We start from the raw sequence: 27,191 nt of genomic DNA, 5'->3' as shown, positions 1-27,191 counted from the left end.
TTGGCATGCAGGACTTTTTTGCACTATTATGATAACTTCTGTAAGTTTCAAAGGCTCAAAATTTTTTAAAAATCAACTGATACAATACAAAACAATCATGGCTTTAGAAAATTAATGCTAGCAGTGAAGATAAAGTCTAGAAAATTGAGGTTGGTAGAGATCCTTAATTACCCATTCAGTACTCAACACCCCTGGAATGTATGCACGTTAAAGTGACAACACATTCATCTTCAGATAGCTCTGATCTTTTTTCTTGTTTTACAAACACATGTCTTCATATCGCCCTTGCTTCTTCTTGTGATTATATTTATTTAACCAAACATCTAGATTGAAAGCTGAAACTCTGTGTGTGGCGGGGGGGGGGGGGGGTCTGATCATAAAGTATCTCCCACTTTGAATTCTAGGAAGTAAGTGAATAAGAAATATCTATCTTTGGGTGATCATTTATAGCCCATTAATTGGTTATAAAACAGGAGAATATTAAATCCCTTTAAATATTAAGTAAAATTCATTTACCCTTGAGAGCAAGAACTGTGTTTTATTTATCTTTCATTCCCAAATCTTAGGACAGTGTTTGCTGATAGGTATCTGTTGAATGAATAAATCTCTTCTTGATAAAGGTCAGTTTCTAGGACCAGCTTATACATCCTAAGGTGTTTTCATCACTTCAAAATTCTTAACATGGTGGCTAGAGCCCCATAATTTTTGGTGCATTAAGAAATGAAATTTACAATGAACTACACAGCATTTTGCACCCATAAAGCCAAGATTTAACAAGTCAAGTCATTGAACAATTAATTGAGTACCTTTGTAGAGGCAAGAGTGCGATAAATACTTGACACATGAATGAATGGGCTTTAATTCAAAACATAAAGTATTTTGCTTCTATAAAGAGAAATTTTGCTGTAAGCAAAACAGGGACCACTTTTTAAGTACAGACCACAGATCATTTCAAGTGCTTTTGAGGGCAACTACCATTCCAAAGAATAAGTGCTCCATCCTTTATCACTAGATATATAGATATACATAATCAGAGGGTGGGATAATAAAAACCATCTATTGAAAAGGGGAGAAAATACTGTGTAATGTTAGAGTTGGCTTTCCTTTATTGAGCAAATCTTAGAAATTTCTCAAGATACAATTTCATGACTAAGCTCATTTAGTTATAATTTTTCCAAGAATCTCTGGGGCTCAATGGCCAGAGTTGAGATTAAAAACAGAAGAAAAATAAAAACAGAAACAAGGCCAAATGAATCAAAATGGAATCATGTTACTAATAAAAGGAGAGAAGAAATTTGTTCTTAGCATTCAACAACTAATAAATATTCCCATTCATAATCAGCATAGAGATAAAGCAACAACTATAGTATATTTGGAATAAATTCGGGACACAGCTAAAGAATGTAATCTCAATATGGAAAGAAATATTGGGTAGGCATCACTCTAAGCTGGTTGAACAGTCTGAAATCAAAATAAAATTTTGTTAAAATGAACCATTATAGGTTAAAAAAAGATTGATGAATACAAGAGCATAGAAACACTATAAAATAAATGGCCAGGACAAACATGTACATGCTTAATAAAACAGATTTATTAGGAGACTAAAAGTAAAGCCACTCCTTACCCACACCCAATTGGAAATACACTGATGCTGATGTAGAAGTTAATAATACATGAATAGAGCAATCCTGGGAGGCAAACTATCTGCTAAACTTAAGTATGCCTAAAAAGTATGTCTTGCTTTCTTAGGCTGTAAGTGAGAATCAGCTTGATATCTGAGTCCTGGGCAGCTTGTTCAGTATCACGGAGGAGCAAGACTTGAGTAAGCAGCAGTCAGTATCTCTCATCTGAGGCAGAAAGGCTGTGAGTGCTCTTCAGGTCGTCCTTATGCAGAGAACCAATGGAGAGCCCTGTCATCACCAGAGCCATCGGTCCATCAGTAGGTGCTGTAGCCAAAGCCAGAGCCAGAGCCCCAAGGCCTGTAAAAGCTGCTACCATAGCAACAACCATTGCAACCATTTAAGCAGAAGTTACGGGAGCTATAGGCCTGCGGCAGGGGAGTGCCCAGGGGCACAACGCAGTTCAGCGGGGTGGCTCTGTAGGTCCCGTGGAAATTGGTTCCATAGCAAGGATAGCCTGGGAAGTAGCTTCCACAGCAGAAATAACGTGTCATGGTTGCAGGAGTTGAGAAGGAAGGAGTTGGATAGACTGTGAAGGACAAGATACCCAAGCGTGAATGAAGGTCTCCTCCTTTGCATGGCTTTTTATACCTTAAGCTGGTGGGCAGGGCATACCTGTCTCTGCATCTTCCTAAAGATGTGTGTAAACAATCCTATTATTTCTAGCAAAATGCATATTAAAAAAGCCACAGAGTCCTTGTCCATGTTTTTGTTGGCTTTTCTATCTGCCAAGGAATGCACACCATCTTCAAAGCAACCATCCTCGACATGAAACTGAATTCTTTTCATCGGTGTCCCGTAGTTTACTACATTCTGATGGCATTATGTGAGACTCTTTCTGTACTGTGATTATAAACCCCTCCCAACTGACATAGTCAGGACATAGCCAGGATAACAGCCTTGGTGAGCCTGTAAGCACCTCAACTCAAAACAAGGCCATACGCGAAGGTCTCCTGAGATTTGGATAACAGCATTTGAAACCATAGAAGGAAACTCTACAATCTCTTGAAATTCACTTTGTATATTACTAGTAAACACTGGTATATCAGGGGTATGGTTTATGGGTACAGAGATTTCTGTGGATGAAGATATTAAATTGAAGCTACGCAGAGGCTGGGGCTGTAGAACATCATGAATTTACTGAATACCACTGTACACTTCACTTTATCTTTAAGGAAAACTTGTTTTAGTTTACTTTGTTAATAGTCACATGTAGTACATACTGTTTATATTTCTTATGGGAAGTTGGTACGTATACATAACACATGTGATTAATATTTTTGTTGTTGTTGTTGTTGTTTTGTTTCTTGAGACAGGGTCTCATTTATGTAGTAAGACTGACCTGGAACTCACTGTGTAGCCCTGGCTGGTCTCAAACAGTGATCCTCCTGCTTCAGCCTCCTGAGTGCTGGGATTACAGGTGTGCTCCACCAGGCCTACCAACTAATTTATTTTTTTATCCCCTTTCCCTTGCCTCCCTTTCCCCACCACCCATCCCTTGATCTCCTTCCTTTTCTTTTTTCTTAGTACATATTGTTTACATATCTTATGTGGAGTCAGTACATGTGCATAACATTTCAAATGGCTTCTACTGTGTGTTACAAATTCATTTTTAATTTTCAAAAGCACTGCTACAAAAATCCACTTGAGCAAGTATTTTTAAACATAATCATAAAGTGGGTATGGACAATTTACTAGAAATTTTCTTATATTTCACTTATGAGCATCTTCCTTGTTAATATATTTCATTTTTTTGTAGATAACACACAGCCTTTTGTAGCAAATCATCTCAGACATTGCCAGACTGTCTTGTTGTGGGGTTGCCATGCCATGGTTAAAATGGAATGAAGCTCAATTTCAAAGTCATATCATACGACGCTAGGTTCTTACTGACTCCCCATAAAACGAGCCCGAATGCCAAAATCCATGGTGAAATATGAGTTAGAGTTAAGAACACTGGCTTCTCTGTATTCCTGTTTGGTTTGTGTGACCACTGCTGATGACAAAATCAAACCAGGCAGAATTCGAGCTCAACAACACCAAATCAGCCCTGGTGTTTAAGAGACAATCTCTTTCATCTGCAAGTATGAGTCTGGAGTCCCTGAAAGTAAGAGAACAAAAGTTCCTGGATACAAGTTGCTTCTGTTTATCCTCCCCCGGTGGACAATCACGGGATCCAGTAAGCAATACTATTCCTATCAAACAACTGTCTATTTATTAAGACTCTGCCTCTCACGAGTTCTCGGACAAAAAGAGTCGCCTGCTGGACGTTTGGCAAATAGACTTGGCTTCTTCCACTCTATAAATTGCTTAGATGTTGTGAGAGTTTATAATTAAAATCAAAAGACGAGGCCCATTTTCAAATTAAATGTTTAAGTACACAAAACATTAAAGTGCAGGCAGGGTGGCCTCAAGCGTGTGATTTACATAGACTCTCCTTCAAATATACTCAAAAGTATGTTTGCGAGTAGAAGAGGACAGTAAGGACTACAGAGTAAATGTGGCCGTTGAAAATTTTAACCTCTGATTCTACCACGCTCCAGTGGAACTTGCAATTTGGATACAATGCCGCATGGTGGCGGTAGGATTTAGGATACTCAGTGAGCTGCAGGACTAGACTTGGGTCCTTAAATGTAAGCAGGCAGAAGTCAACTAAAAAATCAGGTTAGAAATTTTAGACTTCCAGGAGCTCCTCTCTCCCACCACCATCATGAGATTCTAGAAATCTGTTTTTAAGGCACGTCTCAGATAATTCTCATGAATAAACCATCCTGATAAATCCCAGGGCCAATTTTTCATGAGATTTCAAAGAAACTCTCTTTGCTGGGCTGTGTGAAATTGCCCTGAGCCACTTATCTCTCCTTGGCAGCACTGCTCAGCGTCAGTCACAGGCGGGCTATTTCCTTTTACTCTGAGTGATGGAGATAAATAAAGAAAATGCCTTAGTTTGTCTTTGCCATTCACCTATGTTCTCTGCTTCTTGTCGGATTAGAAAGAAAAAGTAACTGCTAAGTATGCAGCCATCTTCCCGGAAGTAAAATCCATCTGACTGGCTTCTGGTTTTGTTACCCTAAGTCAAAAGACCAAAATAAATTTTCTCCTTTGCTTGGTTTTTACCCCCATCTATTAGACTTTCCCAGGGAAAAGTCTCATAACTATTTGTTATTTGATAATTTTTATTTTAAATACTAGTAATAATAATAATAATAATAAATATTTGTGGATGGTTTATTCTGGTACATTCTTTTCTACTCTTTACATATACTATCTATTTCTGTGTTTTACCTGTGCATGTGGTAAGGGTACTTACTATGCATGCTTCCAAGCACTGGACAAATGTGAATTTATTTAGTTTTTATAATAACCTTATGATGTAATTATGATCTTTTATAAGAAAATTGGTCCCAAAGCATTTTAGCAAACTGCCCAGAGTCATAGACAGTAGGCAGCAGAATCTGGTTCTAAACCCATGGTTTTTCACTCCACACCCATGTTCTTAGCTACTCTATTATACTGTTGTGTGTACTTTTAAAAGTGTCAACTTATCAAGTGTCTCAGATACACAATTCACTGCTTTTGTTTCTTAAAGAACATATCAGTCAGGAAAGGCTAGTTGGCACTTCTGGAACAAACAATGCAAAACCTCTATGCTTTGAGAGATCAGAGCTGTATTTCATGCTTACACCAGCATCTTTCTCAAGATCACATAATTCTCATTCAGAGGCTTAAAGTGATAGAACTTTCATTTCTCTGAAATATAACTGACAGTGGAAGAGAATGTGGCAAATCTCACACACACACACACACACAAACACTCCCAAAGACTTTCACCAAATATCATGTATTACTTCCATTCATTTTTTTCATTTCCTAAAGCAAGTTATATATCTATATCTCAGCTCCTAGGTGAAGAATCGCAACACCACTATGTACCTGAATGGAAACTTTCATAGTGCTGCAGGGCATTAATGACTTCCGTGGTTTATATTCTTTGCACAAAGTAAAATAATTTAACGTATCTTAAAAGAAGACAATAAGATGACTGGGTAGAGGAGTATAGTATCAGCACCCAAAATACTCACAAATGGACCAAAACAGTAAGTAATCAACTATATTCTGGCTGCACTGCCTTGGGTAGAGTGACAGAGTGTAGTATAGAGTGGTGAAGATGCTCTAGACCATGCAGATTTGGGATCGCTACCTAGAGAGGGGAACAGATTTCCCCAACTCTGACACTCCCATCTCCACAGTACAGCTCAGAACCAAGAAGGAATTCTCCTGGAGAGAAAAAGATAAGCCAAAGCCACTCAGCAGACTCTATTAAAAAACATGGACAAGAGCCAGGGATTTAGCTCAGTGGTTCCAGTGACTGACTCACAAGCACAAGGACCCAAGTTTGATCCCTGGTACCAAAAAAAAAAAAGGACAGTTGCAAAGTTTGTACCAGAGAATTCTGCAGTCCTTCCAAACCATGAACCCAAGCTAGGAAGCTGCTTAGTGTACTGTAAGGAAAGTTAAAACTTTAAGTTGGAAAGGCTTGGGTTAAGGCTTTCGGCTCTCTAAGGCACATAATCACTAGTTCACCTCTTCTTTCCCTGGATACCCGGCCAGTTCCCTGGAAAAAAGCAGGAAGGACTTTGTTAAAGAGACCAGATGTTCTTAAGATCAAGATAAGGAATGTGATGCATTCCGCCCCTCCCGGACCCCTGGCCAGGGCCTGGTTGGGACGTGACTGCAAGCACATTCACCTTTTTCCGCGCCAAAAGTACAGGTAGTTTTACTACCTATGTCTGGAGAGCTATATAAACAGCCCGCCTAGCCCAGGCTGCTGCTGCTGTCTTACGCCCGGGATTGAGACCTGTAGCCGAAGGGATTGCTGAAGAGACCCGTGCTGTGTTGCGAGTGATGAACCTAATTCCTCCAACATTCCGGTGTTGTTGCCAGAGAGCCTAAGGGTAATTTCCCGGATAGAGTCCCTCTTGCTGTTAGAGGACTCTCTTTCTTTGTCCTCTCCATTCTTACTTTTGTGTTCTGTGTGCACATATCCTTCAATAAACTTTCCCTTTTGTACTTATTTAAGGCTGGTGGACGTTCTTTTAGCGGATCGAGCCAAATTAATTAGGAGACCGTGCACGGCAAAGGGCAATAAATAAAATTTGTCCTTACATGTACACAGCATTGGATTATTCCAATGAAGCCCAAAAGGAGCCACATTGTGCCCCTTCCTCCATAACCGAGTCTATGGTGCAATCTTGAGATTATAGTCATTGCTAGTGTGTACCACTATGGGTAACAGTAGCCACCGCATTACCCCGCTGGCTCTACCATCACTGCACTATGCTAACATGAGTGGCTGCAGTGTCCCGAAAAGTGGAACCCTATGGAAAAACCATGAGTCTGCACAGGAGCCCACATGGCAGCCTGCCTCCCATGGCATGAGAGAGCCTACCCACTGGGAAGAAGACACAATTACCCAGAAACCAGTGGGTCTCCTGAGGCTCAGGAGCCTGAGAAAACCCTGCCCCAATGCAGAGGGGACTACACACCCCTCAATGGAGACAAACCAACCCCTGATCAGATTTCCAACACAGAGTCAGCTGACCCAAGGGAGAGTACTTCATCCTCATGACATGCAGCAGGGAGGCTGCTCTTCACCCAGTGGTGCAGCTGCACAGACTCCTGCAGCCTAGGCCACTTAGAGACTCACAGATGTTGGCTGACTGCCGCTGACACTGACTACACCTGAAGAGACTGAATGGAGGCTGTGTAACTGCACTTGTCTGGAACAAAACTCAACACACACTACCCAGTCAATACGCAGCTACAAGTAACAGTCTTTCTCTGTGAAAGCTACTCTATAATCAGAAAATATAATTGCTCCCCCAGATGTGCAGACATCAACACAGGAGTACGGGAAGCATGAAAGAGCAAGGAAACTTGCCACTACTGAAGAATCATAATAGTCATCCTGCAACTGACCCCAAAAGAAAAAAACTACAAATTGCTTTTGGAAGAATTCTAAATAAATAAATCAACCAAAGAAACTCATTGAAATAGGCTATTCAATAGTCAGAAAAACAGTTCATGATCTAAATGAGAAATTTAGAGTAGAGTGCTTCAACAGATGGACTAAAACATATAACTCAGAGCTTCAACCACAGATTAGATCAAGCAGAAGAATAAACTTCTGAACTTGAAGAGGGTTATTTGAAATATTCTTGCTAAAAGAAAAAGAATGAAAACAGCAAAGACAGCCTGCAAGGTAGGTGGGATATCATCAAGCCAACAAATGTTCACATTATTGGGCTTTCAGAGGAAGAAGAGAAAGAAAAAGGTGCAGAGAGCTGACTTAATGAAATAATACCTGAAAATCTTACAAGTCTTGGAAGAAATATGAACAACCAGATCCAAGAAGCCTAAATTATAATCAACCCAAAGAGGTCCTCTTCAAAGCATGTTATAATCAAGCTGTCAAAAGTCAAAGACAAATGTAGAATACTAAAGCGACAAGAGAAAAATGCCGTCTTATATAAGAGAATCACCATAATACAAATAGTAAATTTCTCAGCAGAAATCTTGGAGGCCAAGAAAGAATAGTATGATACATGTTCCAGGTATGGAAAGGAAAAAAAAAAAACAGCAAAACTATTCTTCAGAAATAAAGAGAAGTGTTGGGGATTTAGCTCAGTGGTGCAGTCGCCTGCCTCACAAGTACAAGGTCTGGAGTTTGATCTCTGGTACCCCACCCCAAAAAATAGAAAACAAAGAAAAGAGAAATAAAATCCTTCCTGGAGAAGCAAGAGCTGAGGGTGTCCATCACTACTAGATTGGCCTTATGAGAAATATTTCAGGGCATGCTTCAAAAGGAGGGAAAAGGATGATGATCTCTATGATGTAAATATGTAAAAGCAAAATCTTCACTGAAGGAGTAAATTCAGAATCAAATTCAGAATTCCCCATTATTATAACAAATCTCAGGTTAAAAGTCAAAATGATCAATGATAACCATACCTGCAATAAGTTTTTAAGGAATATACAATATCAAAGATGAAAATTAAACTAATAACATTACAAATTGTGGGGAGAAATACAAAAGTCTTGAGTATTTATATGCAACTACAGTAATTAGCTGAAACAGCCTTTTACTACTGGAAGTTTTTCATGTAAGTTCCAGAGTAACCACAAAGATGAAAGTAGAGTACCCCACTTTCAGCAATGGACAGGTCATCCAGGTGGAAAATCAACAAAGAAACATCAGGCTTATGCTGAACTCTGCACCAAATGAACCTAATAGGCATGTGCAGGACATTCCACCCAAAAACAACAGAGTACACCTACTCCCAACCACAAAGAACACATTCTCCAAGACAGATTATATGTCAGACACAAAAGAGGTCTTAACAAATTTAAGAAAACCAAAATCATTTCAAGTATCTTCTCCCACCACAATGACAAAAAGCTACACATCTGTAATAGGAGAAACTTTGGAAACTTTACAAGTACGTGGAAATTAAACAACATGCTCCTAAGCCACCCATGGGTCTATGAAAAAACTTTAAAGGAAACTGTAAAAGTTCTGAAAACAAATGAAAGTGGAAACAGCATACAAAAACCTATAGGAAGTAGGAAATACAGTTCTAAGAGAAAACTTTTATAAGAAAAACTTATAGTAAGAGAGAAAGAGTGAGAGAGACAGACAGAGAAACAGAGACACAGAGAGAGGTTGATTCCAAATAATTCTAACATTTCACCTCAAGGAATTAGAAATACAATTTAGACCAAACCGAAAATTAGTATAAAGGAAAAAAACAATAACAGATCAGAGCAGAAATAAATAAACATTGACTGCAAGAAATTACAAAGGAGCAATAAAATGCAAATTTGGCTTTTGAAAAGATAAACAAAAATTACAAATCCTTAGCTGTATTTAAGAGAGAAAACGTCAAATGCATAAAATCAGAGATGAAAGGAGTTCTTGCAATTTATATTACCAAAAAGCAAAGATCTTTAGTGGCTTCTGTAAGCAAATGTATGGCAGCAAAGTAGAAAACCTAGGAGAGGTGGACAGTTATAAATCTATCCAGATGGAATTATGAAGAAGTACAAAACCTTCAGTTCAATAAGAAGAAAGGAGATAACGCAGAAAAATAAATATTTCCCATCAAAGAAAATCCCAGGATCTAATGACTTTGCTGATAAATCCTACCACACATTTAAAGAACAAACATAAACTTTATCAAACTATTTCCAAAGGAGATGAAGTAAAAAGATTTTTCCAAACTCATTCAGTGAAGCCAGTATCTCCTTGAGGGGCTAAGGAGAGATTGTTCAATTGGTAAAAGGTTACGATTAGGAAGGCGGTCTGGTGTTCTATTATGCAGTAGAGTCCCCATCGTTTATCAGTGACACAGTCCACATTTCAAAATAGCTAGAAGAGTTTTTGAGTGTTCTCCCCACAAAGAAATGATAAGTTTATGAGAAAAGAAAAAACTGGAAACAAAGTCTTGGTAAATAGGGAGGGGTGGAGGGGTGGAGACGTTGAAAGGAGGGCAGGGGAATGGGAAAAAAAATAAGAACTAAAATACATCATGAAAAGGTACAAATTCCCAATAATGCATGTCAGCATATTATATACTAAATGTACCAATAAAATTAATGGATTAAAAAAAAGTTGATGGATATCCTAATTACCCTCATTTTATCATTACACAGTGCATACATGTACTGAATTATCTCATTTTACCTCAAAACTATGAAAAATTATTTTGTGTCAATAAATACATAAAAACATATCTTAACATACTTTAATACTGATTTTTTTAAAACATTCCAAAAGCTTATATAAGAAGAAAAGAGATATTAAAACATTCTTAGGACTTATGTGACATAAATTTTAAAAGATTCTGACACTGAACAAATTTAAATAAGTTTCTTAGATTCATTCACTACAAATCAGCCCTTATTTTTGATAGCTTGATAGTTTTTTCTGTTTGTATCTCTTCTCTTTTCCATATTCTCTTAATCACTGCATAATCTAATTGAGAAGAATAGTTCTTCTAAGAATTTGAACTTAACAAAGAAAATTCTTCAATACTAATTGATGTAGGGAAAAAATGAGATATTAGTTCTAACAAAACTTTATTTGACAACTTTGAATGTGAACATTCTCTTTAAAGAAAGGGTTTGTATGAGAAAGAAACAAGAAAGGAACTCTTTTAGATAGCCATGGGGCTACTTAATGGACATCTTCATAGGCAAGGATTATAAATCACTTTATGGGTTCTATCAGCCTCTCCTACTTCTATGCAGCTTGCCCTAGAGGAATTGTCATCACGCAGGCTGCAACCCACTTCCAGAAATAATGACGTCTTGCCTCTTGCCCTCACCAGACGCATTTCACGTCCTCCCCATGAATTTCATCTTTAACATCTAGGAAAGACACTGAAATAAGTATTTTATGTCCATACCTGTATAATCCCACAAGTGTGGGCAAATCAGTGCCCTGTGGGTGAACCCTGGGTCAGGGACAGATGAAAGTCAGTGGCTGTACTGTCTCCCCTGTCTCCAACGAAAGACATTGCTTAGACCCCCTAAGAGAGCAGACATCTTCCTGGGGAACGGACCCACAGAATCAAGCACGTATGGTCAACTTGGCAAGATACACTCGTTTGCATTCTCCGTATTTCCTGCTTAATTCTCCTTTCATGTTGTGCTGGCCTCATAAGAGCAAGCACACATCAGCTCTTCGTCTAAAACTCTGCTTTCTAGAGAACCCAGGCCAAAAGAGCAGTCCCAAACATTGCTTTAAATAGCCTTCACTGCAATAAAATTCACACAGGAAAAAATATATTCTTTTCAATTCAATAGACATTCGTAGAATTAGCATCACTACCATCTACCTTCAGAACCACCTTCCTCACTCCCAAAGGAAATCTCATGACCCATAAAATTCACTTCCCATTCACAAGCATTAACTAGTGCTATCTCTATGGCGTTGCCTTTTCTGGACTTTCACATCGTGGAACCCTGTTATTGGCGGCCTTTTATGTTTGACTCCTTTTTCCCAGCTCAGGATTTTCAGTGTTCATCCACACTGTAGCATGGATTGGTACTTCATTCCTTCTGATTGCCAAATAGCATGTCCGACTATATCGCCGTTTTCTTACGGACTCCCTAGGTGACAGAAATTTAGAATAATTCCATCCAGGTGCTGTTGTGAATACTCTCGTGTACAGATGACTTTAGCCTATCAGAATGTGCTCTCCTCATTGTTTTCCTAAGCAGCAACTCCTTCCCCAGCTTCCCCCATCCCAGTAAATGACCCTGTCATCCAGTCACTCAGAGTGTAAGTTTCATTTCTTTCTTCACCACGTCTTCTTCTGACACGTTGCCAGGCTCAGTCAAGGATCTGCCTTCCGATAGATCTCAAATCCACCAGCTTTCCCCTCCCCAGCCCTGTCGCGTGGTGCAGTGGCCGCCATCCCCGTCCCGGACTCCTGCCACGAAGTCTGCATTGCTTCCTTTCTCCCACTTTTAGTCATCAGTGGGGTCATTCCTGAATATCAGCCTCTGAGGCTTTTTCAAAGCAAAGTGCATTTCACCCTCGTTTGAAAGCTTTCAGGGACTCCCTGTTGTCCTTAAGAGAAAAAGGTCAAGCTCCTTATTCGGTGTCCTTCCTGTCTGCCTTTCCAGCCCCATCACATAGCCCGCATCTTTCCCCCATACAGTGCAGCCACAGTGATCTCCCTCTTCACTGTCTGTCTTCACCACTAGAACTCTCTAAAGGAAGGCACCGTGTCTGTCTTGCCCACCATTGTATCTCCAGGAGATTGTATTGTTCCTGACTGATAAACAGGCGGAGCTCAATAAAAATCTCTTTATATACTGAATGCATGAATAAGACGGTTGTTTGGAAGTGTCTTTAAAGCTGTATATGAATTTAACAAGTAGAGAAAAGCAGGATATTTACGAAGAGAAACATCAGAGGCAAAGACAGAGCAGAAATAGCTGAGGTTTTCTGAGGGCTGTTGAGCTTACCCTTCGTACTGACTGTATGTAGGAGCATTAAAGAGAGATTTCTCACAGATGAGTAACAGAGTTAAAGATGAGATGAACTTAACTGTAAAATTGCTGTGGGTCATAGAGAAAAAGCACTTACTAGAGGACTTAATTGAGGAAATAAGGTAATCAGAACTAGCTTATTGTAGAAGAACATTATGAAGTTAAAAATCGCTTATTAATATTCTATCCAAATCATCAGTTCAAGAAACAAACAAGAATCTGAGTTAAACTGGTGTTAACAAAAATAGGAATAAGAAGATAGATTTGAATGAAACAGTGAAGAAAAATTTATAGGACTTATTTAGCAATTAACAGGATTTCAGCCATGAAAGAAAGAAAGAAATCCAAAAAAAAAAAAATCACTGCTGGTACCTGAGTACAAGGTGGTTCTGTTAAGAGCAAGAGAGAAGTTAAAAGGGGGGATTATACTATTCATGGATTGCTTGTGCCAGGAATAAGCAAATATTTGTAAATAAAGCAAAACAGTTTAGGAGAAAAAAAAGCTACATACAGTGATCAAGATTATCAAAAGAGGTGAAGATTATGGAAAAATCGAGCTCAAAGAACGGAAAGATCAAGTGGGTATTTTTTGTCCTTTGGAAATCTTTAATAACAGATGATATCTTTAATGTTAGAACTGAAGGAGATACCAGTCCAACTCCTTCCTCATCTTGGAGATGAGGAAATTAAGACAGAGAAGAGAAAGAAAGTGAAAGGCCAAAGTCACACTGTCAGTGCAGAATGGAGCTAAGATCAAGATCCCGTCAGGCCTGGTCCATTACAGACATGAATCTAATCAACCGCGCAGAGGAAAAGTGGATTTCTTTTCTGCACCTACGATGCACAGACTCTGAGGGGTTCCAATAACCCTGTATATTTGTGCTCATACCTTTGAGCAGTACTCTCTGATGAGTAGAAGGAACTATAACTCGCTTCTAACCAATAGAACACGGTGAAGGTGACAGAACATTACTTCTGTGACGACGTTATATAAGATTGTACCATCTGTCTGGCTGACACTTTGTCCTCTGCTGGTTTTGATAAAGTAAGCAACTCTGTGGCACAGCCCCAAATGGGAAGAAACTGGGAATAACTCCATCCAACAGCCAGAAACAACACAAAACAAAGGCCCTCAGGGCAACAGGATATAAGAAAAAAAATTCCACCACCCACTTGGAATTTATAAGCACTGCAAGACTGAGAAAAGACTGCAATCCCAGCAGACACGCTGAAGCAGCGTACTCAGCAAAATTGTATTCAGATTCTTGATCCTTCACAACCTGAGATAAAGGGTAGTGTTTTAAACCAATACACTTGTTGTTGTGTACAGAAGAAAGAGAGAGAGAGGGAGAGAGAGAGACAGAAGAAAGGGAGAAGGATACACACACACACACACACACACACACACACCTGCTGATCCAAGCAGTTCCAAGATCTATCCCAATGAGTCTAAATTCATCATCGATCTCCACTGTCCTTAGTCCCCAGTGACTTATGCTTTGCTCCCTGCACTTTCCTCCTCAACCTCAAGTTGAATTACTCTTCTGTACACTGACTGCTTGGCAGGCCAACTTCCCAGCTGCTCCTAAGCAACTGTGAGGACAGCATTTTGCTAATGTGTTCACCTTCATGCTGGGCCATCAACATCAGCCCCACCTGTCTCAGAAACCCTGTGCATGCCTCACCTGTCTGCTCTCTGTCTTCCAGGGACTCCCTCTGTCTGCTCTTTTCTGATAACAATGTTTTATTTTTCCAAGGTTGTTATGATTTATCCTTCTAAAAGAAATCATCTTTGCTCTCATTTCTAGGGCTGTGGGAAAAGGGTAGGAGGTAGGCATTTGTGTGCCGTCTGTCCTCCTGATACTATATCCTTCCAGGGTAACATTCAAGACATTATGCTACCTCCCCCCAAGTCCATTATAGACATTGTCCGGAAACTGAAGTCCAGCAGTAACTTTTTATAATAACTCTTCTAAGTACTATGCAGCTATTCTAATTTACTTTATGAAGAGTATTTCATGGTACTACCAAATGTTCATACGGTAATAAGCAATAAGACATACAAACTATGTATGGAGGCTTTGTCCTGTAGGAGGTAACATGGTAAAACATGAAAATGTGATGAATATGGGGCTGGGGATTTAGCTCTGTGGTTCCACCACCCGCATCACAAGCACAAGGCCCTGAGCTCGATCCCGGGTATCGAAAAGAAAATGTGATGAATAAAATCCATATTAAAATAGCAAAGACGCTGAGAATCGACCTTGGGAAAATCCCAACAGATGAGAGAGAGAGAGAGAGAGAGAGAGAGAGAATAAGAGACACACAGAGAGAGGCATGTAAGCAAGAATGTGAAGTCCCAGAAGCCCTCCTGGAGTAAGACACAGTAAGCAGAGCCTGAAAGGTGGGGAGGGTGGAGCCCAGAGAAGTGAGCAAAGGAATAACAAACAGATCAAGTGATCCCTGGAGGAAATAGAGGAAGGGAACGAACCCTTCAGGTTTTAACTGTAGAGACACTGAAACACAGAGCTGCACACACAGAAAGGCTCAGTACGCATTTTAGTATTTGAATAAACTGGTGTTCACCAACTGATTAACAAAAATCAGAAAAGCAGCGGGGAAGGAATTCAGTTTATGGCAGCCTAGCATGCGACGCCTAGGTGAGCTCTGGGAGCCGCGTCCTGAAGCCTGTGCCAGTCTCTGCTGCCCTCTACAGGAAGGGGCCGTTACCTGCAGGCTCAGAGCAGCCAAGGCCCAGGCAGCCTTGGTTGGAATCTGACTGAGCCGTCCAGCTCTGAAGCTGCCCTTACTCCGTCCCAGCTTCATCACTGGGATAACACAGACTGAGGCCAACAAAGTGGTACTACGAATGTTGCGCTCCAAAACCTTGGGAAATGTGTATTAAGTATCTGTGGTTTAACTCAGCTCTAATTCTCTCAAAGCAGAGGTTGTCCCCGAAGGATGATCCTGATGGTGACTTTTGCTGTCTTCTGCCTGCATCGCTCTGTCCCCGGGTTTTATCAGTGAGAAACAGGGCACCGGCTTTAGGGAGGAACTGAGAGGTTTTCGAGGCTCTTCCTGTTCAGAAACAATGAATGGAATCTCGATTACCTGCCAACCCAGCGCACTCTCGTGTCCAAGTCACAGCGCCCTGGGACCCCATCTGTGCACAACAGTTACCCCAAAGGCCTCAGAAACTTCCCTCCACCAGGCTGGACCCTTTCTAAAACTGAAGTTGGGGAGGCAGAAACATTTGGAGAGAACTTCAGTTTGGCTAGAACCAACAGTGAACAGGTCAAGGCTTTAACGTAAACCACAAGGTACAAAACTAAATAAATAAAACCGAAACAGCATGTGTGCAAGTTCCGAAGAAGAAGCACAAGCACTGAGTCTTTTCGTAGGTACCGAAAAGGTGGACCTTAGAAATAACAGCAACAAAATGAGAACCAAGACTTGTCATGTAGAGGTACAAGATCCCAACGATGATTGTAACTGTACTGTATCCCTAAAATGTACCGATAAACTCAATTAAAGCTGTAAAAAAAAAAAAAAAAGAAAAAAGAAATAACAGCAACAGCTGACGAATGAGCCCATAAAGGAACAAAGCATCTGTACTAAACCTGGAAACCCAAGCTGCCGTCCCCCGTTTAACAGGAAACTGAGACTTCTCACCAACAAAACCATACTTATTTTGAACTAGTCCCAAGCAAGTTGTACAAGTGTTGCTTGTTTGTTTGTTTGTTTGTTTTAAGATACAGAGTGCTTACAGAATTACTTCTGCACGGAGTCTGAATATTGACTTATTTCATTTCTAAATAAACATTTATTTGAAAACTTTTTGACACATCACTGACGCAGTATAACATTCAGATTATTTGCTTAAGAGCAGCATTGGAAACTCTCACCCCAACTCTTGCCTTAATACTTAATAGATTACTATTTCAGTGTATAGGAAGTTAAAAAAAAAGAAAGGATTAAAAAAGCTAAAATAGTTGTCATTAGTCAGGATTAAGGCATAGAATTTTCTGACTGAAAGTATATTTTGCCAGCAGGACATAAATACCTTTCACTGCATTTGGAGTAACAGCAGGACCCCCGCAGACCCACGAATATTGCTCTCATAGGTTGGTTGGCTGCCACTGAACTTATAGTTTGTGAAAAATAATGAACAAAACATGATATTTGTTGAATACTTAATGTCTCTGTTCTGATAGATCGGTGGCACCGAGCTGGTAATTTGTGAAATAGCAATGAACAAAGCATAGTATTTAGTGGACTCTTAATACACCTGGCATTCCTTCGTGTGCAGTATTTCTCCCAAACTTCACAATATGTCTGTGAGGTCCTCATTGTCACTATTCCCACAGTCACAGTCAAGGCCACTGAGGCACCGGGCGGTGATGTAATGCATTCACGATGCCACATTTCTGTAGTGTGAGAGACAGTGACTGAACTCAAGCAGTCAGAGAGAATGAGAAGAATACATTTCAGGATAAAGAAGAGTCCACTGCAGTAGTATTTCAGGGCAAAATATGGGTTAGATCTTCATCAGAGCACATGACTCAGTAAGTACTCTACTGTAAAGATTTTATTACATTTTTAGCCATAATTATTCAGAAAGAAGGAGAGAAGATTACATGACTGGTGGTTTGTAAAGGCTATCTTAGCAGCAAGTGGGGGAGGTAAAGATAGAGGTGCTGTCTACCTCAAAAACAAAATTAACTAGTGAACACCAGAGTCCAAATAAAACTGAACTGGCAGGCATGTACTGTGGGACTTTCACAGTAGAAATATTTGTTTGGTATTCTAAATCACTAACCACGGGACCACCCAGAGAATAAACTAGCACAGCTCCCTGAGGAACAAGTTAGCACTTTTTAGCAAAATTATCAGATGCACTTACTTTCTGACTAGAGATTTCTGTCTATTCCATAGATGCAATGACAAAACTTGGAAGTGATATATCCAAAAAGTTGTGCATTGCATTATTACATGGAAAACGCAAAATCTAAAGCAACTCACAAGTCCACCCACAAACTGGCTGGATAAGCTCTTGATATCTCCCCATAGTGTTGAGATAGTCAGCGCTACACTGAATGAGAGAGACTCTCTAAGTACTCTAGGAATTCTATGCAGAATTTTCTAAACAAAAAATGTGTAGTGCAGAGTGTATGCATTATGCTACATTTCGAGTAGGAAAGAGGGATATACAAATATTTGTTGATATTTGCTCTGTCTGTTATGGTTTGTCTTTAAATGCCCTCCAAAAAACTTCTGCAGGTGAGGTGGGACTTTCTTTTTCTGAGGTAGCTGAATCTGGAATGTATGATACTAGTTTAAGGGTGTGTGATTATTAAACCACTACATGTGAGTGATTAGTTTGGCACCACTCTAATCCCAGCAGTCTGGATGAGATAAAAGATGCAAAAAGAAGCCAGGCGTGGTGGCACACACCTGTAGTCACAGCACACAGGGGGCTGAGGCAGGAGGATCACTGTGACTTTGAGACCAGCCTGGGCTACATAGTGATCCAGGTCAGTCTCAACTACGTAGTGAGACCCTGTCTCAAAAAGCAAAACAGACAAACCAAAAAGAGGAAGAAAGCATCTGTGAAGGTCTCTGGGCTTCCTTTGCTACCTCTGTGCACCATGTTGTTTCTATCGTGCCTGTTTGTCATTCCCACCTTGAAGTCCACCGATTATGGACTAAAACTTCTATGAACTTTGAACCAAGTAAATCCCTTCCCTTTTAACTCTGGGTGTTGAATATTTTGTCCCAGTGGTGAGAGAAAAGTAACTAACACAGAAATTTGGTACCAGAGAAGTGGAGTTGTCGCCGTGGCATTACTTGGCCGTGTGGCTGAAAAGCCTTTGAAACTGGCTCATGGGAAGGGGAAGAGTTAGGAAAGAGAGCTGGAATGTCTTAGGCTGTTCTGTGTGGGAGATTCTGGTCAGAGCTCAGGAGACCAGAAAGCCAGTGAAGACCCAGTTCAGGAGATTTCTGCTGGGAAGAAAGGCAGCATGGGCTGTTGGACTCTAGATGATGCGTGTTATGGCTTGGCAGAAAGGGTGTCTGCATTTTGGTCACGTCCACAGACTTCGCGTGAGACTGAGATGAGAGGAGGTGTACTGATAAATGTTGCAGAAGAAATTTCACAGCAGCTGAGTATTGAGGCAGTGGCATGAGCACTGTTGGGAGCTTTCAGCCAGCTCTATGTGGAGAATAAAGAGCATGGAGCCCATCAAGATGATTTCAAACATTTTGAGTTTAGCCAGAAAGGAAGCTCCAGTAAAGCTGCGGGCTACAAAGACAGAGCAGAGGAGACCTTGATTGTTGAGAAGGAAGAGAAGAATAGAAAAGATAACCTGAGAACATCCCAGGAAGCAGCAGGACACCACTTTTTCAGCCTCAGAGTTGTAAAGGTGAATGAATTTGCTTTGAGAAGAAAGCCCCAAACCACCATGCTCCAGAATCGGCAGCCTAGGGAAGTTGTTCCAAAATGGCAGTGGCCTAGGAAAATTGTTTCAAAATGGCAGCCCAGGGAAGTTGTTCCTTGAGATTTAGTCCCTAGGCACTGGACCATTCAAGTAAAGAGAGAGGAAAGACTGGCTACTTTTACTGCTCCAGCTGGCAGCAGACCTTGGCATCATCCACATGGCACTGGTTTTAGGCACATGCAGAACAGAAGACTTGTGGGGTCAGGAAGGCTTCCACCCAGATTTCAGAAGGCCTGGGGTGTCAAGCGGTGCACCCGAGAGGGCAGTGGGCGAGGCTGAGTGTGAAGCTGACGGTGAAATGGAGACCCCAGAAGTTTAGAGAAGCCAGGAGAGTGGATCAGCTGAGAAAAACTGCAAGGAGGGAGCAGAGCTGGCCCAAGACAGAAGCCATGGGAGACAACCATCTGCAGTGCCACGGGGGCGGGGCCACCCAAGCCCTTTGGAGTTCACAACTCGCCAGAGATTGCCTCAGATACTGGAAGTGAAACTGGAATGTAATGTTTGGCCTGCTGGATTTTGGACTCACTTTGGTCCCACTCCTTTGTAGTCTCCTGTTTGCACCTTTTGCAGTGTCTATCCTATGCCACTGAATGTTCAGTGTTTGACTTTCCTTTCATTGGTGCAGGGGCTTTGCAGTTAAGAGTTTGCCTTAAATCTCAGAGGAGACTTTGGACTTGGACTTTTCAGCAATGCTGACGTTGTTAGGACTTTGGCAATCCTTGGAGATGGACTGAATGCTTTTTTGCATAAAAGGATACGTATGAGTCTTTGGGGGGCCAGGGGCGAAATGTTATGGCTTGTGTTTAGATGTCCCCCCAAAGCCTCATGTAGAAGAGATGGGGCTTTCTTTTTCAGAGGTAGTTGAATCTGGAATGTGTGATACTAGGGTTAAGGGTGCATGACTATTAAACCACTACGTGTGAGTGATGAGTTTGGCACTGCCTCAATCCCGGTGGTCTGGATGAGATAAAAGAGATAGAATCTGTGAAGGTCTCTTGGCTGCCTTGGCTGCCTTGTGAGCACGATGTGAGCATCTCTGTCAGGACTGTTTGCCATCCCTGCCTTGGAGTTGGCTGATTATGGACTGAAACCTCTACGAATGGTAAATATATATCCCTTCCAAATAGAACCCTTCCCCTCCAACTTTGGGTGTTGGGTATTTTGTCTCAGCAATGAGAGAAAGGTAGTTAACACACTGTACTTGCTTACAATTTTTAAAACCAGAGAGAGTGAAAAAAAGGCCAAAAATCCATAAAAATAATCACCTGCACAGGGAAGGAAAACAGGAAGGAGGAGATTGGATACTCAAGTTTTGCTGTTTTGACTTTGGAATTGGATGAGTATTTCAACCTTTGGGGAAAAAAAAAAAACCAATAGAAAAAGGCATTCTGAAAATAGAAAACAATTAAATGTAGAACAGTGATTAGTAGAGACTGGGGATGGTGTTTATGGAGGGGTTGATGGATAAAGGGAGGTTGGGTGTTGCCAGTGCCCGTAGCATGTGTGGAAATATCACGCTGAATCCCACTGATATATTGTTAACCAAAATTTAGAAATAAAAGATTTTAAAAAGAAAACTGTCGGAAACAAATGAATTTAAATGTCAAGCAAGTAGTTTTTAAACTCTGGATTTTTCAAGTGACTTTAAAAACAGAATTTTAATTGTGTAGCCCATCAGTACAATATAAAAAGGTGAAAAGATACCTAAATCATATTCAGTGATTGCCCACAAAGATAGTGGCCTTGTTATTTTGAAGTTAGCATAGATTAAAATAATGTTGAAAATTAAAAACCAAGATTTTCACCTTAAGAGGAAGAAAAAGGAAAGTTTAAAAGTCATAATTTTTTTTTTTTTTAGATTCCGTAATATACAAGAAAGCATGTGATGTTTGTCTTTCTGATTCTGGTTTATTTTGCTTATGGTGACCTTGAGTTCCATCCATTTTCCTAAAAATGATAAGATTTCAAGTTAATAGGTAAGGAGGAAGAGCTACAGAGAAGAAAAGCAAGCCAACAGAGGAAAGTCTTTAAAGCTACTTGGAAAGAGTGGAAAACATAAAGCTAAGGATTGATTCGGGGAGTTGTTACATCCCAACTCAAGCCAAAGCAAGGAGAAATGAAGAGTAAATGTGAAATATTTATAGTGCTGGGAAAAAAATGACAAAACATTTCAATAGGAAATTGAGAATATTAGACACTGTTCGGATAATTCTGTAATTCATTAACGGGTTTTAAAGTATCTATGTATAGTTTATCCTTGAAAGACCAACATAAAGTGGCAATTCCCATATCCTAAGAGATGACAGTTAGGTTGTTGTGCCCAGATCGCGATATCCCCAAAGACCACCAAGGAGTCAAGTCCGATGCAATCACACGAGAGGTTTATTGCAAGCTGGAGCCTGGACTCCCGGACCTCACCAACTTTGCGGTTCCATACCGAGAGCCCTGAACCCGATTTCAAACAGACTTTTTATCAGCAAAGGAAGTAGAACTAGGGGCATTCTAGAAGGGTCGGTGCCTAATTGGTTAACATTGGGCAAAGGCAGATATGTTTCTATTTTATTGGCCAGGGCCAGATGTCCCTGCCTGCCCTAACCACAAGTTCCTGCAAGATTAACAGAGAATGGGGTTATAGTTTATGAGAACTGTAGCGGATTTTTCTGAGAACCGGGTCAAAGGGGCAAGCTGAGGCTTTTCCAGTAACTGGGTGGTCGCCTGACCACAAAATGGAGTCATTTTTTTTCAAAACGGAGTCAGTTTGGTCTCTATAAGGTCAGGGTTGCAAAGACTAGAAAATCATTCTATGTGTTACCTTGCAGAGTGTGAGAAATTCAAATTGATGGTCTCTTGTTAATGGGGTGGGGTGTATTCCCTTAAACTCTATTCACTCTTAATAACTCTATGAGAAGTTTTTCAAGTTCAACAAAGTCTATTTTACAGTTCTTATATTCACAAATATATAAATAGAAGTTAACCTACTGAGTAGTCTCCAGAGGGATCAGGGCCCCTAAATTGCACAAATCCATCTTGCACATCGAGATTTTCAGTATACTTAGCAAAAAATTCAAAAAAGATTTAGGCATAGCGACATGACATTGTGTGTTGCGACATTTCAACACATGAGAAAGACATTTCACATTACAATATTCCCACAAACACTCTTCTGACTATTGTTCATAATAGAAGAAATGATTAAGTAACAGACAACATGATAATATGCCACACTTTTTATATGTTTATATACATTCTCTGTGCTTCAATTACTTTCAAAATACCATTATAAGAAGTAATGCAATATTATCCTTTTATCTCCTTTCAAAGGAATATAGAACTTTTAAAACATCTTCCTACATAAATGCTGAATTTCAGGGAGATATTAACACAAGGAGAAAGCCAAAACTTGTGAGCTCCAAAGTAGTTTGTAAAAAAAAAAAAAAAAAAAAAAAAAAAAGTTTAAAAAAAAAAAAAAAAAAAAAAAAAAAAGATTTTCTTTTTTTACTTTGCTGATGAAATGTCAAACGCGCATAAGAGAAATAATTAAAAGCCTTATGTCTTTTCTGCAATATCACAATAGCTCCTAATGTCCGCTTCCTGTCTCTTTCATTTCTCTATTCATATGTAATTTTCAATTGAGTCTTTGTAGAATCCTACACCATTATGTCATTTGCCAGTTCAACAGGGTCTCATTGTTTTCTTGTGGCTATTCAAGCTCTAACTTCTAATTATCTGATAAAAGCCCTCAACAATCTGTCTCCAGTCAAACCTTCCAAGCACAGCATCCAGCACCACTCCTCTTTCTGTGTCCCAGGCAACAAGCCCAGTCTCTGTGCCCCATTGTGCACCGCTGTTCCCTATTCTGAAATTTCACTTTCTATTGGCCCTGTTTATTGGGACGTCCCTTCCTTGAAATCATCCCTGCTTTCCAGGTAGCCCTGTTTATGATTCGATTAAACATCATCTCTTCAAAAAAAAAAAAAGAAAGAAACCTGACCGACCTATCAGAACTGATGTTATCTATCTACTATTACATCATCTCCTTCAGTCTCTATGAGAGTAAATGTCCCCTTGTGCTTTTTCTTTACCCTCGTTAGATTAGTTTCCTTAAAGCAAGGTTTGCAGACCTTTTCTCTAGACCTACCTCATTATGGATTTGACAAGCTCCAAAGGAGGGTGGTTGTCCCACAAGGAAGAAAACAACCCACCCCTTAGCTCCCCTAGCTAAACTAGATGCCCCTGAATGATTGCTATATGGCTTTGTGTGGTGCATATGTATGAACTTTGGAAATCTGAAATATATATTAATTTACCTAAGAACAGCGGTAACAAAATGTGTCACACAGGGAAGGAGCAAGGCTGGATCAATCATGATTGAGAAGGGGATGCAGAACAGGTAGGGAAGAGATGAAACTGTGGCAATAGAAGAAACAAAGTAGCAATCCCACAGAGTAGAAATTTACAGTAGGAAAGAGAGGTGAAATGAGGAATTTTAAGAACACTAGTTGCAAGGGTAGCCAAATAATCTCGTTGTGTTAGTCAGCTTTCCTATCACCGAGACCCAATATCTGACATTTACGACTTAAAGAAGAGGTTTAATTTGGCTCACGGTTCCAGGGAAATCAGTCCATGTTTGGATGGCTCCAAGGAAGGAAGGAAGATGGTAGCAGAAGGGGTTGGCCAAAGAAAGCCGCTCACCTCAAGCTGGTTGGAACACAGCAGGGGAACGGCACTAGAGACAGCGGGCAAGAGATAAGATATAGACCTCAAGGTCTAGATGACCCATCCAGACCTATCAAAAATGCACTGGACCAGCCTCTTGAGGGGCTCTCAAGCCATTCAAGTTGACAATTGGCCTTGTCCATCACAACCTTCACCTTTCTCCATCCAAGCCCTTGACTTTGAACTTTGTGATGGTTTTTTCAACATGACCACTTTCAAGATTGGCATTAAGGTTAGCACTTAGTAGGAAGAGAGCTAATTCAAGAGAGTCCAGTTATACTACATTACAGGTAATCCCAGAATCACGTGATATTTACATTTTATAATGTCAATTTTTGGTGTGAGTACACACGCAGTTCCTACACAAGCTAGATTTTAGCAAATTTTGTATAGTTTTTGTTCATTCATTCTCTGCTATTAATTTCATTGTCTTTATAGTATTCCTTCTTAAAAAATTCATCGGGTATTGTTAAATGACAGTTGTTTAAGTGCAGGAATGAATGAACATTTGCAACCCTGTTCAATCTAATATTCAGATCTGTGAAAAGCAGAATTAACCCTGGACAAAGCCTAAATGAGGGCTACACTTTTTATTAGCAAAAAGCATTACTTTTGACTAGCTGAGAAATAATAAAATTAAATAAAATTTTCTGTCTCTAATCAGAATCCTCACTGAGATTAATCAAAGTTTAAGTAAGTGAGACATTTCCATTCTTACACTAAATTTGTATCTTGTCTGCCACAAGTACATCAAGGCACTGAGTCCCCCACAGAAAACTTTAATGCCCATCTCTATCTGCTAAACTTATTTCTCCTTTTTTCTGACAAAAATTTCATTTTCTCCAAGCCAAATAATCATACTTAGGTCTGAACTGCAGAATGCAGTGGCTGGGGAACTGCACTGAATGGGGAAAAGAATCTGAATGTAGCTATCATAGGAAATTAATCAGTGTCATTTCCAGGGACAGTGTAGAGGGAATTTGAAAAAAATTAAATTTTGAAGTACCTTAAGAGTACATCATCAGTCATATCCTAGCTGTTCTCCCACCTATAGTAAAGTCACTCTAACAACTTGTTCCCCTGCATACCCTGTACTTGACCCTACATTGCTTCTCAATTATCCTGAGCCAAATCTTGGCTGTGAAGGGTACTGACATCTAAAATAGCATGCCTCCTTTCTGCTTTTTGAGGATTAAAAATCTTGAAACTGAAACTTAGCATAAGACGGTAAACCCAAGACCTCACCAAATGCAGTTGAGAATTAATATGCACCATCATATCTTAGAAAAGGCTTGCTCATTCACATAAGGTATATACTCTCAACACACTGCTCATTACTGTCATCTGAGAATAAATGCTGTGAAGAAAATAGATATGAAAATAATTCTCTGAGCTGCCCGCAGTTGACAGGCCTGGGGTACACTACTTGAAACAATTGAAATAAGTGAAAAAATGTGAAGCCACAGTTGCTTTACCAGCTGTGACTGTTTATTAGAAACAAAAATGGAAAATCTTTACATCCCTTCAAGGGAGCAAACAAAAAAGAAATAAACAGGCATCTCTTAAAATTTAGAAAATCTTCTCCTTTTCCATGCAATATTAAAGGAGATAATTTCAGAATAAAGATGATAAGCACAATTCTTAAGAACTGTGCGCACAGCCAATGTTCTGACAGTTACCATTAGCTGAAAGTTGATCTTTGAGACTCAGCCATTGTGAAAATACTGCTGCAGAGAACACATTGTGAAACCATTCTCATCTAAGAAGCACCTATCTGTGACCTGTGACCCAAGACCATCAGAATCCACCATGGCCCAGCAAGGACCAAGACTCCAGGGCCAGCACCCAGCACACGGACATTCACTGAGGACGTTAATAATTGACTGAATTCAAATCTATTGTCCAAAAGGGTCACAGGAGCAGAAGGAAAAGTTTGCAATTTGGCTTCAGTTTACCTGCCTGAGGTCAAAGTCTTCCTAGCTTCTGTACTTACTATCGGATAAATGAGATATCAGGGATGAAATTTGTCTCCTCAATAATAAAGCACACTTCATTGCTACCGACTACTAATAATTAATGCAAGTAGTCCAACAACTAACTTCTGCAGTCTGGTGAATAAAATTCCAGTTTTATATACTTCACCAATAATGATAAAAATTCTCTACATTTTGTATCAGTATTTTAGAAAATGAGACACAGTATAACATAAACAGTTACTTTCTGATAATTTTTGTCATATTAATTTATTTATCCAGAGTTAAGAATTTTAAACATTTTAAACAGAAAAATATATCAAAGAATGGAAGTTGAATCAAAGATAAAATTTTAATATTTGTAATGCAAATGACACAAAATAAAATAAATGCAGATCTTATCGAATTAAATAAGCTTTAACAATTGTTTTCACAATGTGGAAAGAATGAGAATAAAACTGGTCTTTGGGGGTTTAATTATCTATCTATTTTAGATTTCTAAAATAAATCATAGTGCATAAAATGATGCTATAATCTTGCCAAACAATGGATGTAGCCCAATAGCAGGATGCTAGAATTATATCTTAAGAATAAAATTAATGGACACTACTGTGTTACAAAAGGATAAAATGCTTCAAAGCACATTTATGTGCAGAAAGGTTAAAGGAACACAGGCTATTGAGCTCAGCTTTTAAAAACAGGGATGGAACAACAGTTACTTTCAATATTTGAATAGCCATTATAATTGCTACCAAACAATAGCATTAGACATAACTGCAGGCAAATAGATTTGCTCTGTTTTCTGAGAATGCTGAGTGATATTGAAAAGAACAGACAACAACTTGAATATCACTGCAAAGGATTTCAATATTAAATGGGAGTCAGAAAGAAAAAGTTATACTCCGTCCCACAAACTCAGATTTTATGATTCTAGCACTTTTTTTGGTTTTTTTGCAGCTCGGGGTAAAGCAAAAAAGATACAATCAGCTGAAAGTAGACAACAATTTTACGCGGCCCTCGTTTGCCTTATTTTGGTAATGAAGCTCTACAGTTTAACAATGGAATTATGCTCCAGAGCAAGTAAAAAACAAAAACTGACATAGAGAAACTCTTCTTACAAACCAACATAGGAAAAGTTTGTACATTTCACACACCTGCGAAGGCACAGCCCACGAAGAGACCTTTGCTGAGATGCAAGCAGAGGACCCCGGCAGACTTACCGTTAAGGCTGTCCCGTAACTTCTTAGTTGATGTTAAAAATAAAT

General features: G+C 39.7%; 1 protein-coding gene across 1 annotated transcript; it reads right to left on the bottom strand.

The window, feature by feature from the left end:
• Positions 1-1,666: 1,666 nt before the first annotated feature.
• On the bottom strand, positions 1,667-27,191 carry LOC104851436 (keratin-associated protein 7-1). Its single transcript, XM_033755963.1, has 2 exons — positions 27,147-27,191; positions 1,667-2,208 (listed from the first exon to the last, which is right to left on the bottom strand). The coding sequence occupies exon 2, from the start codon at positions 2,171-2,173 to the stop codon at positions 1,937-1,939; it is 237 nt and encodes a 78-aa protein (XP_033611854.1). The 5' UTR covers positions 2,174-2,208; positions 27,147-27,191; the 3' UTR covers positions 1,667-1,936.

This window comes from Fukomys damarensis, unplaced genomic scaffold (assembly GCF_012274545.1).
Source record: "Fukomys damarensis isolate Sample0158 unplaced genomic scaffold, DMR_v1.0_HiC HiC_scaffold_24, whole genome shotgun sequence".
Lineage (NCBI taxonomy): Eukaryota > Metazoa > Chordata > Mammalia > Rodentia > Bathyergidae > Fukomys > Fukomys damarensis.
Note: the sequence above shows the minus strand (reverse complement) of the source record. Positions and strands in the feature narration are given on the sequence as shown.

Coding starts and splice junctions, on each gene's coding strand:
- LOC104851436 (XM_033755963.1), bottom strand. CDS start 2,173: ATGACACGTTATTTCTGCTGTGGAAGCTACTTCCCAGGCTATCCTTGC.